This window comes from Tachypleus tridentatus, chromosome 2 (genome assembly GCF_004210375.1).
Source record: "Tachypleus tridentatus isolate NWPU-2018 chromosome 2, ASM421037v1, whole genome shotgun sequence".
Lineage (NCBI taxonomy): Eukaryota > Metazoa > Arthropoda > Merostomata > Xiphosura > Limulidae > Tachypleus > Tachypleus tridentatus.
The window spans coordinates 80,809,104-80,829,131 of NC_134826.1; the positions used below are offsets into that span (position 1 = coordinate 80,809,104).

General features: G+C 32.5%; 1 protein-coding gene across 2 annotated transcripts in view; it reads right to left on the minus strand.

Annotated features, from left to right (window-relative positions):
• LOC143244339 (RNA-binding protein 26-like) overlaps positions 1–20,028 on the minus strand; it is a 112,539-nt gene that overhangs the window by 52,761 nt on the left and 39,750 nt on the right. For both annotated transcript variants that reach the window (XM_076488820.1, XM_076488818.1), the window contains exons 4-10: positions 19,585–19,673; positions 15,266–15,612; positions 10,034–10,246; positions 9,462–9,590; positions 8,845–8,955; positions 4,685–4,888; positions 4,261–4,562 (exon numbers count right to left, since the gene is read on the minus strand). In XM_076488820.1, coding sequence (XP_076344935.1) covers positions 4,261–4,562; positions 4,685–4,888; positions 8,845–8,955; positions 9,462–9,590; positions 10,034–10,246; positions 15,266–15,612; positions 19,585–19,673 — 1,395 coding nt within the window. The remainder of the gene's footprint in view (positions 1–4,260; positions 4,563–4,684; positions 4,889–8,844; positions 8,956–9,461; positions 9,591–10,033; positions 10,247–15,265; positions 15,613–19,584; positions 19,674–20,028) is intronic.

The window sequence follows — 20,028 nt, forward strand, 5'->3', positions numbered from 1 at the left end:
GAAACATATCAAGTAACAAAGAATAAAAAAGTGGCACACCTTCCCTAAAGATTTCTCTGACAATGAATGCAGAATGAGAAATCGAGGTATTGAATCCAACTTTGATGGTTACTGTATAACAGAGTCATCTATACGTGGTCGTTTTTTGATAATCTGTTTTTTCACTTGTATCTTTTTGTTCATAAATGGGTATGTCCATAATAAAATAACATTTCAGTGCATGCTGTCCCCACCCACTACAGAGCCCTAAGAGGGGATGCACTACAATGCCAAAAAAGAACACTGTGGTGATGCCAGGGTTTCATGAGCCCTATACCCAAACATCATCATCAGATAGTGTCCACAGCACCTGTTGAAAACATCAAACACTGGTATTTGGTTAACCCTAGCCCAAGTGGACCAGCCAATTAACCCTGGGGAGCCATTCCAAGGCTGCCCATCTGCAAGAATTCAAGGTCAAAGTGATATGTTAGGGTTGGATCCCTCAAACTAACAGAATCTTCTCCTCTCCTTCACAGATCACCATGCATGGCACACATGTGGATGGATGTTCAAATCCCAGTAGAGGTAAGCTGAAATTACAGAACATTCTCTGGGAAGTCTCCTCACCACATTCATGAATCCATCTGGAGGGGGTGAAAAATATTATTGATAATTTGAATACTGCTGGAAAAAACACCGAGAGGACATTCTGAGCTTCCAACTGATTATTCATATTTTATATATATATAAGTAATTGTATATAAGAGTCCATTTCCAAAAATGGAAAAAAGCAAGTGTGGCCACTATGATTCAGTACACAAGCAATATCTCAGCAAATAGTAAAGATAGAAGGTTCTTATTTTATATTATAGCTTATCCATATCAGTAATTTGAGTTCCTAATTCATACAAAACTACATACTTTATATTTTAACATCATAAGCATCCAATTTGAACAAGTGCTGCATTCAGCATACCATGTCACACAAAATTTGATATTTCTGTATGATTTTAATATTTACTTTTAAATTAAAAAATTAAAAAATGTAGAATAGAAAAATCTCAATTATGATAAACAGTTTGACACTAAACTTAATAAGTCCACAAAATGAATAGTTCAATAAAAATGTGATTGCAAGTCAACAAACATGATAACGTTGGTTTTTAATCCATCACCCTTTTGGAAATGGTTAACACTGCATGGAAAAAGAAGTAATTTGTACTTGAGAAAAAGAAAGGTATACCCCTACACACATCAAATTTAGTTTTTTATTTTTAAGAATCTTATATTTCTCTTTCTGCTACTGATTTCTACACAGGAACTACACTTCAGATTCATGCAAACCATAGGAATAACTCAACTAGCCTGGTTACAGAAAAAAGCAGTCATTTATCTCTTGTTTACTTCTTACAATATACTAAGTCCTATATCTCAGAGCCATTATTTTAAATTCATTCCTAGTCTTAACAATGTTACATAGGTTATAAATTAAAAATAATTATATTCTATTTGTTTGTAGTAGACATACCCAACTTTAAAATATTTCTAACTGAAAATGAGATTGGGCCAAAATGTTTGTCTTAATAACTTAATTCAATAGAATATACTACATACGTAGACTTATCTGATGTATTAAATGGTCAAGCGAAATTTTTACATTTCATGTGGTTCTTTAATAAACACAGATAATCACAAACACTTTGTGATTACTCATCATAACAAAAACATGAATTCTGTCTGTCAATGATGGCAAGTAATGCACAATTCAAGTATGAATGCCATGTGGTTAAACAATCACACATTTTTTGTTAGTCATTTCACTGTCTTTAGAATAAAATGAAACTACCTGAGAAATATGAAACAAAGGTTCTCAAATACTTTTAAGGATGGAATCCCCTTTTCTAAAAGTAAACATTCAAGACCTCCATTTTTAGGTAAATAAAATTAAAAGAAAATAATTATAGTTGTAATAAGAACACCAGAATAATAATAAAGTTTTATGCGCAGTACTTATATTCAACACATTGTTCAATAACTTAAAAACAATCAATAAATGTAGAATATAAAAAATAGTGACAAGCACAGTTTAGTAGTTGTTTTCTGAACTGAGAATCCAAGGGTCAACAGTTTTCTCTCCATAACTGAAACAATGAGCTCCATATGTTGTGGATGTGGATATCGTACAACAGCAATAGTCAAATTCCACTACTCAATCAGACAATAACCATTAGTAGATATCACTGACTAACTGCCTTCCCTCTAGTTTTATCAGTTTAAGATTTCAAGAGTTATATACAAACTTCCAAAACTTGATGTAAAATTTTAAATAGGTGATGAAGTAACATTTATTTTTATATATTTATATATCTACTGCTCAAAAAAATTAAAGAAACAAGTATATATTTCAGTACATTTTTGTCATAAGTAAATTTATGTATGAAAAACATATCCATTCGTCTACAAGTGTATTTTTAAATTTGCGAGTGAAGTTTGAAGCAACTCAAATGAAATTCGCCTCACTTACGGAGAATACAACTCAAGGTACCTTATATAAGGCTGTTGTCCCTTCATCTTGTGTACCCAAACAGTCAGACATTATCTGACAGAGAACGAGGTGGCCAGGGCAGTCCAAATGCTGGAGGATGGCCAAACCCAAAGGAGGGTGGCACAGCAAGTTGGTGTGTCACCAAGTGTCATCAATACCAGGAGATGAATTCTTATAGCAAGAGACCAGGACAAGGCTGTCATCGCTGCACAACAGCCAGAGAGGACCTCTACATTGTGACTACTGCTCTGCAGGACAGGTTAGCTACGGCTCGGTCACTGCAAAATGACCTTCAGCTTTCCAATGGAACCCATATATCAACCCAAACAGTTCACAATCGTCTGCACGAAGGATGCCTTAGGGCCAGATGGCCTGCAACAGGCGTTATTCTGACAGCCTGAAACCGTGCAGCCGGGTTGGAATTTGCTCATAAGCACCTGGACCGGAAACATCATCAGTGGGCCACCATGCTGTGGACAGATGAGAGCAGGTTCACTTTGTCTAATGATGATGGATGTACGAGAGTGCGGAGATGCCAAGGAGAGTGATTTTCTACCTGTAACATTGTGCAAGTCAAAGCTTATGGAGGATGTTCTGTAATGGTCTGGGCAGGCATATGCTTGGGTGGTGACACGGACTTAATCATACTCCATAGGGGTGCTCTGAACACACGACAATATAGAGATGAAATTCTGGAACCCATTGTGAGGTCTTTCACTGGTGCTGTTGGCAATGGGTTCATTTTCATGCAGGTTAATGTGCGAGCCCACATCACCAGACTGTGTATGGACTTCCTTGATGAGGAAGGAATAAAGACTTTTGAGTGACCTGCCAGATCTCCAGATATAAATCTGATTGAACATTGTTGGGATGTGTTGTAGAGGTGTGTTAGTGAATGCCAGCACCCTTCTCAGAATGTAGAGAAACTCTGACAAGACCTGGTAGACAAGTGTGTTGCCATACCCCAAGATAACATCGTTACTCTGATTCAAAGTGTGCCAAATCAGTGTCAGAAGTATGTCATACTAGATATTGAATGTTTCAAACATTTGTTGAATAAATGCATGTAAACTGTTTAAAGTTTTGTTTCATATGGGATATCAGTTTTGGTGATATTGGTCACTTTTAAAAATTTTATTTCTCTATGTTTTGCTGTTCATCACACATTAAAAAATGGATATAGATGGAACTGAAATGAAGCAAATTACTTAAAAAAATAAAATTTTATCACATTTGAAATACTGAGATAAATTATATAAGAAAACCTACTTGTTCCTTTAATTTTTTGAGCAGTTTATATTAGTATTTATAAAACAAAATAAATCTTCAAAGACATTTATTGCACTTTTCAAATCATTCATAGTCCTTTTTACAAGACTCCTGTTTTGTTACCATTTTTGTTTTTTTATAATTATCCTTTTTCAAAGTAAAAACAAAATGAATTGTTTTATTTAGTAGTTAGTTTCAAATTTTTTCTAGGTTATAAATCTTTAATATGATAATTGAATAATAATAACAAAATAATATTACAAATGTAAAATACACCTAAAAGTACACAATAAATCCCATAATACTTTATGTAAAATCAAGAAAATAAAAGACACTTTTGTAGCTATTTCACACTTAATTCTGCCTATACTGTAAACATTACAAAAAAAACAGGGTAATATCTTACTTGTTTCTGACAAAATGATACTTTAAATAGCCATTAACTATAACTATTTAATACATACCTGAAGGTTCACAATGTTGCCAAATTTGGAAAAATGTTTATTTAAATGTGTGATGGTATTCAGATGTCGAGGAACCTTTCTCACTTCCAGAGTACATCTTCCTTGATTTGGTGAAAAATGTTTCTTTGAACCTAAATTGTTATAACCAAATGGTCTTTGCTTGACATTGGTCACAATACTTGGTTGTACAGATACAGATGAGACCAGACCAGTGCCAATGCTGTTATGTGATGCTGTAACAACAATGCTTGGAGATATTTCAGGTTCAAAAACTGGTTGACTTCTAAAGGAGGTTGTTGACACTACGTAACCAAAGAAACAGTATCATGGTTAATAAGTTAATATTTGTAAGTCAAATCAATAGATCAAACACTTTCTTACAAATTTTATTCTGTTTACAACAAGTATATAAGGAAAAACCAACCTATAGGACTGTCAATTGTAGGAACACCAATCAACTCTCTTGTTCTTTGTGGTGGAGGATGGAACATTGGAGGAGGTCCATGGGGAAGAGATAACCTTACTGGAGGCATTCCTGTATCTTTTGGACCCCAAAAGGGTTGATGTATTCGGAATGGTCTTTTAATACCTGGTGCTTCAGGATTGTATGGCTCTGGAGTGTATGACTCTTTAAAGAAATGAACCTAACTTTCAATTTTCACAGTAATAAAAAGCTAATGGATGTTTAATAATTTCTATCAGAGAAAAGCTTATGAAAAACCAACATTGCAAACATAACACTTTTGGAAAAAAAGGTTTTTAAAAAATCAATGAAAATATCAATTTTCACAGACTAACATTAGACATAGCTTACAAAACAGGTCACAGCACTTATAGTACAGAATTTCTAGAACAGTAAACAAAATTTTTATACAACAAGAAAAAAAAATTAATGGTCTACTAATGCTTCAAATCCTCTAAAAGTTAAATGACTTTGAAAGAACTTAGAAGAATACTGGTGTCCATGAGTGTTCAAATTATTTTGGATATTAAGAAATTTGGTATCGTTCTTACAGAACCATTTTAATTAACACGAATAAAGTTTTGTTTTTAGGAAGGTGGATTTTGAAAGGATATGGATCAATCAAACACTGTGTTTAAATGATAAAATCTGGATAACCTTTGTGTTATTTCATGAACAAAATATGTACCCAAACCTGCAAGTCAAATGCCAATAATAGCACACAATACTTTAAGCAGATAGCTCACTGTGGCTTTGCTATAAGAAAACACATACACACCAATACTTTAAGATTAGGAGAAATATTCCAAAAGATTCCAGAACATGCTTTGCAATACATAAGCTTTGTGTTTCAGGAATAAATGTATTCCAAATCTGTCCAATATATACAGATCAATAATGATATTCACATCATTAAGGAAAGTGTGGAAAATTTCATTAAACATTAAAATGAATTTCAATTTATTTTATTAATTAGTAAAACTGTCAACCTTGACTTGATTTGTGAAAGCATATTATTCACAGTTTGGCCTTCAAGAATATTTCATTATCCATATGTTCTCTCCTGCTACAGCATGCACAATGACCACCAAATGTTAAACAGTTGATAGCTCCAAAATAAAAGATAACACTTTTGGTCAAAATTGGTTAAAATATCAAATCTTGTATACTGTAAGGCCTTCTAACTACTCTCTGTTTAATGCTGTAACTAATATAATACACCAGTACAACCACACTTATACATTACTTATTTGTTTACATCAAATAATTCCATTATTACTCCAACACTTACCTGAAGGACTTGGAGGTAATCATAGTTTATATTTTATAAAGATTTCTATATCAGGGAAATGTCAATAATCATTGTACTTAACAGTAGGAATCATGATGAAAAAAGTGAGAACATTTAAAATCATCTTTAAAATGTCTGAATATCAACAGTGACTATTTCACAGTATATAAGCTGAGCAAAGCTGAAGCTTATTGTACTTATAACTATAATAGGATGTTTTCTTATAGCAAAGTCACATCAGGCTATCTGCTGTATCCATTGAAGGGAATCAAACCCCTGTTTTTAGCACTGTACTTATAAAGACACCTAAACTGCTTTGTACATTTTTATGAAGTGAATCACAATTTCACTGTTTCAACACAGTTTCATTCAAGTAAGTGAGTAAGTGACTTTTCCAGATAAGCATACAGAAAATGTGACAAACTATCACTCTTCTTCTTTCACAGAACTCACATTTTGGGTCCATATATGTGTGTGTGTGTGTGAATTAGATGATGCTCTACTTTGGACATACAATTAGATTTGAAGGTAGGTTTGAAGAAATCCTGATGAGTAAAATCAAATTGGGAAATAGCGACCTGTGCTTGGTATTGCTGGTACACGAAAATATAGCTAATTAAAAGGAAATAAACGAGTATAATAACAATTTTTTAAAGACAAGCAGGGATTATTATATATATTACCTAGATAGCCAGAGTGATATGAAAACTTTTAATACTAGAAAAAGTATTGAAACAAGTAAAACTACAAAAGCTGAGTTACTTAAAATTTAAAACTTTGGCTCATACTAACACAATTACAGTGACTTGTCAAAGTAGGAATACAATTTTTTAACTTCTAATTAACTCAATTTTGTAGCTTTGGCTTTCTTGTTTCAATACTTTTGTAGCATTAAAACTTTCTAACATTGCTATAGCTAACTAGGCGACACACATATTGACCTTATTTGTCTTTACAAAATTTAAATATTGTTTATTACGCACATGATTACCAGAAAACTGTCTACCAACCTTAAAAATATGTGAAACCCAACTGTGATGAAAAAACTGCCAATTACATTACATTGGCAAATTTCTCCACTCTTGTCAATATGCCATCTATTCCAGTATTGTATATAAGCACCTCACTTAGATAATGTAATCACTTGTTCAAGACTGACACCTGCTCTTAGTTGGGAGGTAGAATGAAAGTGTCAGTGGAGGTTAGTATCATTGGAAATATATTTTCAGTTTAGGAAAAAAGTTAACTTCAAAAACATACTGACAATCTACTAACAATATAGCTAGAATACCATGTTGAGAAGGTGGAGGTCCCAGACCAAAACTTAGATAGGCAAAGCCAATGTCTAAGAATACCTATATTGTCAGTGAGGGTTAGTATGTTTTGGAAATATATTTTCTCTACACAAAATACTTGGTCTGGCACAGCAAGGTGATAAAGGCATTCGACTCGTAATTGGAGGATTGTGGGTTTGAATCCCCATCACACCAAGCATGCTTGCCTTTTCAGCAGTGAGGGCATTATAATGTTATAGTCAATCCCATTATTCATTGGTAAAAGAGTAGCCCAAGAGATGGCAGTGGGTGTTGATGACTAGCTGCTTTTCTCTAGTCTTACACTGCTAAATTAGGGATTGTTAGAGCAGATAGTCCTTGTGTAGCTTGCATGAAATTCAAAAACAAACATAAAAGACTATCTAATGTAGAGTCTATTTAATTCGTACTAAGTGTAAAGATAACTTTTTTAAATTCAAAATTATAGTGAATATTACTATGTGTAACTTCACAGAAATGAAGTTGATCCAATCGAACAACACTGTTGACAGAGTTAATATGTTACAGCCAACACCCTAAAGGTTTGAATAATTAAAGTAAAATATCATTTTCAGACCTTTAATTCTCTCTTCACTTTATTGTACAACCCTTTATCTTCTTTTTTAATCTATGTGTCATTTAAGCCCTGCACACCACATTTACAAACATAAAGACTAATTCTGCACACATTACTGGAGGATTAATATCACCGTTTTAAATTGCTACTGTAATTGTATAAGCTAAATACAAACAAGTGTTTGATTCTATTCAATGCTGACTGCATATTTCACATCACTAAACTCCAATGACTTCAGTTTTGGGCCTGGCATGGCCTAGCGCGCTAAGGCGTGCACTTCGTAATCTGAGGGTCGCGGGTTCGCGCCCGAGTCGTGCCAAACATGCTCGCCCTCCCAGCCATGGGGGCATTATAATGTGACGGTCAATCCCACTATTCGTTGGTAAAAGAGTAGCCCAAGAGTTGGCGGTGGGTGGTGATGACTAGCTGCGTTCCCTCTAGTCTTACACTGCTAAATTAGGGACGGCTAGCACAGATAGCCCTCGAGTAGCTTTGTGCGAAATTCCAAAACAAAAAAAAAGACTTCAGTTTTACTGTTATTCAAAATTAAGGTTAAATGGTAATTTAACATTTATAATTTGCTGTTAAAACCCAAAGATTCATTGAAACTACAATAACAGTTATAACCTATCTTCTTTCTCAAACTATTTTCAGTTGTATTGAAACAAAATGGTGTAAAAACAAGATAAAAAAATCCTATTTACTAGTTGGCCTCTTTTAGCCTACTATTAAAACCAATCAAGTACAATGAAGATGTGTTGCAGACTTAACAAGAAATTAATTAAATTATTAACTCTGCTTAATATTTTCTTGTTTTCATTTTGGTTAAGTTATTTACTTTAAAGCCATAAAATAATTTTTTTACTGCATATAAAAAGAAAGTATCAACATACATTTAAATAAAAACATTTTCAACACTAAAAAAATTATATGCACTAACCAGGTGGTGGGGGAAGATGAGTGGAAACTCCAGGTGGAAATGGAGGGCATGTGAGAGGTAGTGGCCCATGAAGGGGCAGTAGAGTTGGACGAATACCTGGGGGTGGTGGAGCTGAAAGTGATCAATATATGTTATGAAACAAAAAATAAAAAATATTTAAAACATATATGAGTTGCATATATTGTATATGTATGGTGAAACATTACCGGGTAATGAATCTTAAATTTTCCTAATTTTAAGATTTATATATAATCAGTATTCAAGTAGTCATAGAAGCAGAAAATCTGGAAAACTCTATTAACTACTGAAGCAACAATTAAAGAAAAAAAAAGCCTAAAACAGTCTTTATATCAGACAAGTACATTGTTATGGTGTAGATCTTTTTCTGTCTTCACCAAGTGAGATTTCTTGTATTCAACAAAGATTACTTTATCAGGAAAGCATTTTACAATGAACTGCCTACTCATTTTCAAAATATAATAGCAAGTCAAATGTTATTTCACAAAAATATGTCAAACTAAATACAAGGAGGGATGATGAGAAGATTCAAGAACTTTTAATTTTTATTACTTGGAATAAAAAAATAATTACAGCTGATGTCACGTTTTCTCAAATACCTTGCACATTTACATGGCGTGCTCTGCTTGAAGTTGGCCGAAAGCCAAGCAAGGAGACATCTTCAACAACAACAGGGTCAGTACCATGGTCGAATGGACACATATCACCTTGCATGCAGAATCCCTTTTCTGTTAAAAAGATTATTCAGATTACAAAGATGAGCTAATTAGCTTCACTGATTGTAAGTATAAAACAAGTAGCTATCATTTAACTTCATGATTTCCAATCAAACTTTCACTAATTTTTTTTTTCAGAACTGTAATGAATAAAAAATTATGACCCAATAATAAACCATGAATAAACCAATATATATATGTATATCTTTGTTTGTAATATAACAAAATCAAATAAATATTCCAAATTATGAGAGAAAAATAGCAAGAACTACCAATGAAAAGATAATCTTTTGATACACATGCACTTTTGATACAAATACAATATATAAATGTATATTGAGTAACTGTAGCTGCTTCAGTGTTGATTTTAGTTTTAATAAATGAATCATTTTAATATATCAATCTAACAGACAAAACAATGTTTTTAGCTATACTGCATTTCTAAAATACCATACCATCAAAATCTCTGCAGCGTTTTGTTCCTCTGTTAGTATATGGACTAGCAGCAACAGGGGGTATACCTGGTACAGTGGAAGATACTGGTTCAGCAATATTTATTACTAAACTTGGACCTGTGCTATGAGGGGGTACACGATAATCTGTATCCCCATGATCAGATGGGCGCTGAGGAGTTTCTCCTTGGCCACATGAACTTTTTTTTATATATGCTGAAAAAATATGTAACCATTTAAGTACTTTCAAAATACATGTACAAGCATTATCACTTTAACTATTAATTATTCCATAAAATATATAATGTATGGAGAACAAGGTGTCATTTGGACTACAAAGCTGTCCATGCACATCCAACTCAGAGAAAAAGAACATAAGAAATTAAGCACGTATATTTTTTCTGAAAATCAATGATTTCAAAGATGTGGTAAGTGGGGAATTCTGGAATGGGTATCCCTTGATGGTTGATATTCAAAACAACTGTGGAATTATCAGAATGGAACCTCACCAACTGATTCACAAAAAAGAAAGACAAGAGTTCAAAGATGTTGACATCCATACACCCAATGTTCTGCAGTCATCCAGAGATACACCCTCCTCAGCTCAACAAAGAAGGATCTGTGAAAAGATGGAAATCTGGTCAGGGCAGCAAGGAGATACTCACTACAGTGGTCAAACCACCAAGACAAATCCACAAAACTGGAGGAGGGAAAAGCACAAACACAGACATTAGATTCTGAAAAAGGTTCCACTGGTCTTGCAATTTACACCAAAAAAGGCATATCTGTATGCAGTCCATAAAAGAATGAGCAGTTCAAAGGAAGTCAGAGTTACCAAAAGCAAAAGAAGCTAATGTACAGGATGAAAAAAAAGTACAAACCTATATGTGACAAGACATTCCACTGCTCATAAGTGAAGTGGTGAAGCTGAGCCTAACTTAAATGATAGTTGAATAAAACCCACAAATATACCAAATACATGATGGGTGTGAGAAAAGACTTGGAAGGCTTGACAAGCTAGCCCAGCTGAGCATCCTCCTGCAGAAGAATGTAAGAGAAGGATTCCTCAAGAAGCTATCCTTTCAAATTATAATGGAGCCTCAGTCCCAATCACAAATAAGGTGGGAAAAATGCCCCAAGATTCAATTAAAGAGATAAAGAGCAAACACAACACCAAAAGGAAAAGCATGGTACTGGATGAAACAAAGAAAACATCTGGAGGATGGGGTGATCAGAATGTGTAGAAAGGTGTCCAAAACTTCAGCCTTGGTCTATAACAGTCTCAGTGAAAAGAAATTATCCATATGAATTTAAGGGATGATAAAAAAACCAGTTTAAAGACAAAAAGAGGTCAGTAACTGCCCAACAGATCTCAGTATTTTGGAGGGGCCATGAAAAAAAGCTTAGAGAAATTACAAGATGTTGGGTAATCCCCTCTTGATGATGTTTTTGAATAAGAGATCTGAGACACTGAAAATTTGAGGGAATAGAAGGAGAAAAAGAGAAAATGGAAAAGGGAAGGAGGTGAAATAATAGGTTACAAGTGAGAACCTGAACAACCCATCTATTAAATGAAAATGGAGATGAAAAAGTGGTGAAGAGAGACAAACAGGCCCTCACAGGACCAAAGTGACAGGTGGTCACCAAGGTGATGAACAATGATCCTGACATTAAGAGGTGTGAGGACAGAAATTAGAAGAGGGCCAGAAAGCTGGGATGGGAAAGAGAGACATGAATACAGCAGGTTTAAAAACAGGAACAGAAGAGTGAGGTTGAGAAACCATAATAACAAATGAGGACTGATTACAAGTTACTTCAACTTGCATCTCCAGTGAGTCAGGAATACCATTATAAACCTCTGGTAAAGAAATGCAATCTGACTAAGATCACAGAGATAAGGATGAGAAAGGCATATATCAGATAGGAAGGCATTCCATCCCAAGGGCAGTAAAATCAAGAAAGGAGGGATAATGGAGAAGAAGAAGGGTGAATGTGGTGAGAATAAGAAGAAAAGAGAATAAACCTCTCCTTAGAATTATAAAGTGTTTCAGAAATAAGTGGCAAAAGGTAAACCAGGAAAGTAATAAGAGAGACAAAAGTGTAAAAACTGAGCACTAGGAAAGGAAATTAAAGTTAAAGGGTTAACTCTCCAATTAAGTAAAAGAAATTCCAAAGATGGGGAAATGATGAACAGAAATGAATAACAACTATAAGCCAGGACAACAGATACAAACAGACAAGGAGGATGAGTCATGTTAGTAGAGGTATGCAGGTGTTTGAGAAATGGGTCTTCCCCTCAATGTCAGGTGAAGGAAGGATGACAAAGTAGTCATAATTAGGGATTTCATGTAGTAAAGCATGAGAGGTATCAAATGGCAAAGGAAAAGAGAAAGAAAAGAACATAACTCCAAAATCATGACAAACATGAGATTAAAAAGGTGAGAATTTTCATCCAGAGATAAAGCTGTAACTAGAGCAAACCCTGTTGGAGAAAAAAAAAGACAGTCAAAAATCATCATCATTATCATGACAATGTTCAAACTGGGGTGAAGGAACATTGCCTGAATAGATGGGATGAGGAAGCCAGTGAGCATAAAGGAACTCTCAAGTTCAACAGTGACTATTACATCTTTCACACAAGTCCCCATCAGCCACAACAGTAAAAATTTAAAAGCACATTATTTACTACAGAAATGCTACTGCTCAGAGAATTTATAATTTTTATAGTCTTCAATTTTATTTGGTTACAGAATTATTAATAGGAAATCAAACCTTTCCTGTCACCCCCACCTATCACATTCCCTTTTTCAGGACATGTTAATAGATCTCTCTTATGTTTAATTATATATTACATATAACTGACAACAAGTCAAAGTTTCCATCTATCAAATGACATATTGCATAACATTATGCTCTGCAAAAATAATAGTAAATTTCACTCAGGGTAAAAGCAACATTCCAGTGAGAAACTTAATGACTAGCTTGGATGATTTTGTAATGGCTCTTGTTGTATAGTTAGAAAGACAGAAAAATTGTAAGAGGTATGGGAAATTGTCTACTTTTCGCATGTTATTAGTCTAAGTTCTTTGGTGCATTATATAAGCAAACAAAAAATTAGGGCATAATACCATTAGTATAAGAAAGCAGGTTTAAATGTCCTTCACAATCGATGGCAAGAAAAAAGATACTTTATTTCTTGTTTTTCATGTTTATTGTTTATTTATTATAATAAAAGAAACTAAAATATAAAAATAGAGATCACTTTAGGTTAGTAAGATTATATTAGGTAAAATAAATAATAATAATATATTAAAAATGTTTCATGAGGCACAAGCCAAGCAAATGAGCAGAATGTGGATAATGTAAGTTGATAGTGTAATGTGAACTGCATGTGCTCCAAGTGATTTTCAATTTATTATGGAACAGATAGTAATTAAACACTGTTCAAAGGACAACAAAAAATTTAATCATGAATATGCTGTCAAGAGCTTAAAGCTACTTAGAATAAACAAATGTAATTTCATATTACCATTTAATGCCATTCTAGAAATAAAAAAAAGGGTAATTTACAATCATTGTGATATTTTTTTTACATGGTTACCAGGTTCATCAAATTGACTGATCTCATTTTGAGTTAGGACAGAGAAAATAACAGATAATATATAAAATTTTACTGACAAAAAAAAGTTTGAAATGCATTTAAGAAGTTTTATGGATTACACAAAGGAAATTTGAGATTTCTGAGATGAGGAAAAGTATTTTTAATCTTAACATGAAAGAATTTTGCACAAGAACTATCAAAACAAATACTCCATATATTCATGAACAAATCTTTTACCTTATTGAAAAAACTTCATTAATATATAATTTTCCATATGTGACACACAATGTTAACTGAAAGACTGCTAAATTTTGTGAAGATATATACACATTATATTGAAAATTAGAAGCATTAAATCTATAATGACTTTAAAAAAGTACAAAAAAGGTCATGTCATTGTTCAAATTAACCAAGCTAGTGTTAAAAAAGTTGAACACGTGATTTTTAGGTGGGAGTTAGTACAAGGTTATTGGCATTCAAATCATTGTGAAAGTAAGATATGATAATGGGTATCATTTGGGAATATTTAATTACCCTGCCACCCTTAACATTCAAATCACATCACGATATTCTGTCTAGGGAGAATTAATACAGGTTATTTTGTCATATTTTAACTTTAAGAAATAAAGTGTATATATTTCTTTGTTCGAAAATTTTATACAATTTCATGGACTTTTTACATCAGTAATAAGAAAATGGTAAAGTATTAGACACTTTTGTCTTCCCATTTCCCTAACCCTATGAGTATGGAAGTAATCAATGTGCACATGTAACATTTTTTATGAAGTTACATTAAAAATTAAACTAAATATCCTTACCATTACTCTCAATACACTTAGCAACAAAATACAGTTTATAATTAGAATATTAGTATCTCAATTTCAAAAGAAAATATGTAAATAAATCAACATAATTAAATTAAATGAATTGTTTGAAGCTATTATGTCTTTCCTCCATGTGGACTATGAGTGCCACACTATACCCAAAAAACTTATAAAAATCACAAACAATGATATTTAATTTGGAGCAAAACAAAATCAACTCAAATTCAAAACTAGCAATAAAACACTTGTGTATTAAATTAAAAATATAAAACTACTCAATAAGGTTCATCTTTGACATTCTTTAATGCTTAAAAAAATAACTACAAGTTTATTTTCTATATATACTTTTTGATTGGTGCAACGCTGCTTTCAAGACAAAATGCAATAATCCAGGCAGTATATAGCTAATAAAACCTTTCAAAAGAATGAATGCTGCCATACTGATCTTTGTCATTTCTGTAAACTTTCTATTTTATTTAATATCTGTTTACACGACTAACTGCTTTTAATAAAGAAGGAACTGCCTAATTTTGCTTGATACGTTTATATCATGGACTAACTCAGTAAGTTAAGCTTTACCCCTCTTCCATACCTTTACTTTTGGTTGATTTACATAACAGATTTAAAAGCAATAATAATTAGTTCATTGAGCTAACTGAACAAAAAGAAAGAGAAAGGAAAACTATACATAAATACAGGTTATTTTATAACAAGTCATAATTTTTAATCATTCCTCTAAAAACTCAGCACAAGCCTTTAACACAGATTTTGCATTCAATAGGTGTACAAACAGAAAAAATGTTCTCATACCTCTAGACCTATCTCTGGAGAATGATCGAGACCGACTCCGTGATCTGGATCCCAAAGAAGGCGGGGACCAAGATCGTGTTCTTGATCGAGAATGACTCCAGCTTCTGCTACGACTGCGACTTTTACTTTTCTCCCCAGCTGAACGATCTTTATTACCAAACTCTTTGTCTCTTGTAAATCGAGAATCTCTGTCTCTCTCTTTCTCCCTCTCTCTATCACGATCAATAGAAGAAGACACTCTGTGATTTTTGAGATCCTTGTATCTGTTATCATACCTATGACTAGGATATGGCCTTCTTCGTCGTTCATCATTCACATACCTTCGACCTCTTCTGTCATCTGGTTCTCTAGAAAAAGAAAAGATGTTGTCGTCTACATATCAACAACATTATGAAAAATGGCACATACTTGTATAACTTGCACCACAGTGTATATTTACCCTCAAATAAAACATGTATTTCTTTTTAATCACAATGAATTCATTATTACCATAAAAATCCACTACTTAAGTGGACTTAAAACTCTATATCTTCATTAGTTCTAGAGTATTTGTTCTGTAATTGCTACTAAAATAAAAACATAACTGTAATAAAATTAATTTTCTCCTCTCAGTTAATTATCATGCAAATATGATTTTAGGACAAGTGACCTAAAATGCAAATGACTAGTCACTCCCCCAGTATTTTGTTGAATGGTCTTCAAAAATAATTTTTTAGTTGTCCCTCTGAACTGAACCACACACATTAAAGCACTCTAACTCTAGTCTATAAACAATGGCTAGACTTCAAAAAAGATAAATGAATATTTAAAATGTGTGGAGACTTCTCACACAAATAAAAACCAGTCAGTCATAATAGGATATTGCAAGATGGTATATCAACCTCAAGGTGTTAACAGCAGAATTAATACCATTTACAAGCTAACTGTATATTTACTCAGACACATGCACAAGCCATATCATTACAACAAAACAGACAGCTAGTAACATTAATTTCATGCATTACAGGAACTGCATACTACAGTTATTTGTGATGTAACATACTGATAAAATTAGTCCCAATTTCAGCCTAATGTATACATAATCATCACAGAAATCTGTGCATCTGTCTGTTTGTCCCTCATTTAACTACTCCTACATCAATGGGCCAGTTTTAACTTTGTGGGAGGAAAGTTTGGAACAATAGGTATGTTAATGAAGGGATAACAACACCCTCTACCCCCTTATTTAGTATTTATTTTTGACTTAAGTAAATGTTAACTATGTATAAATATGGTTCCACATCCTTTCAGAATAAAAATTAAAATTCTCTATAACACAATATAAACCAAATGTGATGGGAGGGCATACAAACATCTTATATATCTCAAAGATTGAAGTAGCACATTATATGGATGAATGCAAGGGAAAAAGTGGCCTTTACTACTGCAATAATAAAAAACTCAGCTGAAAATTCTACTCCTAAATCTGGCTTATATGAAGAGATGTTTCTTGCATTATACCTATGTAAAACACCATGGAAGGACATTAAGAGTTGGGTAACAGAAAGTACTACTTTGGCTCTTACTTCTTAATACAAAACCACCACCCTGATTACTGCACAGTGTATATCATGTTTATACTACATACACACACTAAGTTCTTAAAGCTTATACAAAACCTTTGGTGAGGTAATAATGAATAATGTAATAATATGTTATGTTATAAATAAACTGTGTGAAAGATAAGATTTTTGTATTATATTTATCATAGCATTTATCCCAAAATTTTTAAACTTCATAATCTTGACAAAGGACAGGTACCACTGTCCCTACAAAGCTAAACCAACTGAAACATTCCTAGGAGGAACTAACCATACAATGTGTCCTCTATCATCACCAGCCTTCAATCATATATGAGATCTTGCACAGAACATCCTATCAAGTGATTCCAGACACTAAAAATGTCCTGAACAGTTCTTATAGAGAATAATTAAAAATACCTCAGAACCTTATCAACAATGTGATTTAAAGTGCTTGACACTGGTGTCAGGCTTATCTTATTGTTCATTGTGACCATATTCCATACTGAAGGGATATGTCATGAACTGTAAAGCAAAAAACAATTAAACTTGCATTAGTAACCTAAACAAACTGGGCTCAGGCAAAACATCAAAAAAGAAACAGCTTATATGATAATGTTTTGAGGAACCACTCTCAGCTAGACCGACTCAGTAGCTGTTAGAATAAATGTGAATTAGTGGAAGTGATATTATTCAATGTTGAAAAGTAATAAAGATGATGACATTAATATATAAGGTTATGAATGCAGATAAATTATTAAAATTGCTAAAAATAATAATATTAAAAACAATAGAATCACAACTAAAGATAACTACTGACATTACCAGAAACTGCTAAAATTTTAATATTATTCATAATAGTTGAATTGGATGAATAAAAATAATTCTTTATTCCTTGAAATTGTTTACATCAAAGTTTGAAGTTGCTTATACTCTAGGTGTCTCTTTCTCTGTTTGATGATGTTTTTCATGTAACATATCTATTCGCATTTCTTTTATACAAGGAGAATATTATTGGACAGCTACAGTCAGTATGCTATAGGTCTAGGAAGCTATAATTGTGATTAACACCTCTTCATCAGAAAAGCAACAGAACTTGACCAGGAAAATTTACAGATTTCGAACATTACAAACCGTTCAGCTTCAGTGAATTACTCCGAATGTTATTATTTCAATAAGGACATTAAATATCTCTGCTGGAAAAAATTAGCTTGTAAAGGTGTGAGGCTAGCCAATAAAGGTGTTATTAGCTCAAGTGAGGTGCAAAAATATCAACTCAGAATTAATTTGCTCGGCATGGACTCATATTGTCAATAAAATATTCAGTTTTAGACTGAATGTAAGACCAGTATTGTCTGTAAGTGTGTAAAACTGTTGTATATAACCATCATTTGTAACAACTATTATAAATTCTATATGTTTTTATGTTTGTATATTAAAATACATTTGTGTTAACAAGGAAAACTTTGTGTATCAATCTTGTTGGCAAATAACAAATTTAATACATATTAACATTTAATTAACCACTGAGCTCAAATTAAAATTCTGTTTATTTGAAGTAGTAATATGTAACATACACAACATAATAAATTGGAGATTAATTCAAAATAAAATAATAATACCCAATAAAGTTTGAACTGAAAGAAGTTATGCTGCATATTTTCTCTCAGTAAGACATACATATTCAATTTAACATTAATGAAAGAAGTCACAAAGAACTAGTGCTCCATATATATTTTCTCTATTTAAAACTGGCTCACAAAAATGGAATTTAGGTTTTGTGTATGAAATCTTTACCTTGATGGTAATGTTACACACCTGAAAAATTCTGGCAGGGTCCCACTACTATAAAACTTAGCATTAAACTGCTGCTGATGTAAGCCATTTTCATCAACTAGATCTAATGACTGTTTATGTTTCTAAACTTCATATTAACAGTCCAACATCAAAAATGTAAAAAATATTATACATCTCAATTAGGTCTTTTGGTACTAACAAGAACTTAAGATTTCATCTTTCTGTCCACTTCTTCTCACTTCAGTTACACTTTTGTAACTTTGTACTGTTATTCTTCCCTTAATAATAGAACTTGCTCTATCGTAAGGCACAGACCTCTTACCATTAGCAAAACAGTACTACTTTTAACTGCCTTCTACCCAGCATTTAATAAGATTATATGTTCACATTTTCTTCCACAGTTCCTTGATGTACAGACAGCATGGATTATATAAGAAGGGTGTAATCCACTTTGAATTTATTTTAGATTTTAAGTATAGTTTGACTTTAAGTTCTTCAATTTTTCTGAGATATTACTGATTATGGTAATTAAAAGTATCACAAAATTCATGTTTTCTCACCCGAGGACTACAGTTTCAAACAGTATCATTAACCCTCAACCAAGCTATGTTAATATCAAGGTATGTTAAAATATTTTAAAAATGTTAATGAAACTTCACTTGAAAAATGTTTAAAATTTATTATCCACTCCTGATAATTTATTTCCCTATACAATCTTTAAAAATTTTTTTGTCAAAATTGGTTAAAAAATTAATAACTTACAGAATTTAAAAAAAGTTATCTGTTTCAAGTTTTAATGGCATTACTCTGCCTTATCCTCTAATGTTTCAGTGATTTTCATGATAAAAGTACATGTACCTACAACTTAACTAAATCTTACATACATGTGTGTTTTTATACCTCTAATTCCACCCTTTTATTTGTTGAGATTAAAAAAATTAGATTTAGAATGGAGGAATGTACCTTTTGTTACCCCTTCCACCTGGACTTCGACTTCGGCTTTGAGCTTTAGCACCTGACCTCCTGGTTTCTCTGTTTTCATTATCTGAGGCCTATACACAAATTTATTCAATCTTAATAAAACATTTTTCAATTTAATAAAAGGCATTTAACTAAGTTTATATTTTTTAAATAACATTTAAATTAACTAGTAAGGTAAAGGTGCAGTAAAATCATTTAGTCTTATCACTTAAAGTACTTATTTTTAAAAATAGCTAATTTCTCTCTCCCCATTCAGAAAAAAAATTAAGCTGGTTGGTCCAAAAATACATGTCAATTCAATGGCATGTGAAACAAGATTATTAAAAAGTCACTGTCTTAGTACTAAATAAGACATTTGAACTGAATACGATTTTCAATAAAATGTAAAAAAATATCGAAAATAATATAATTTCACCTCTTAAAAAC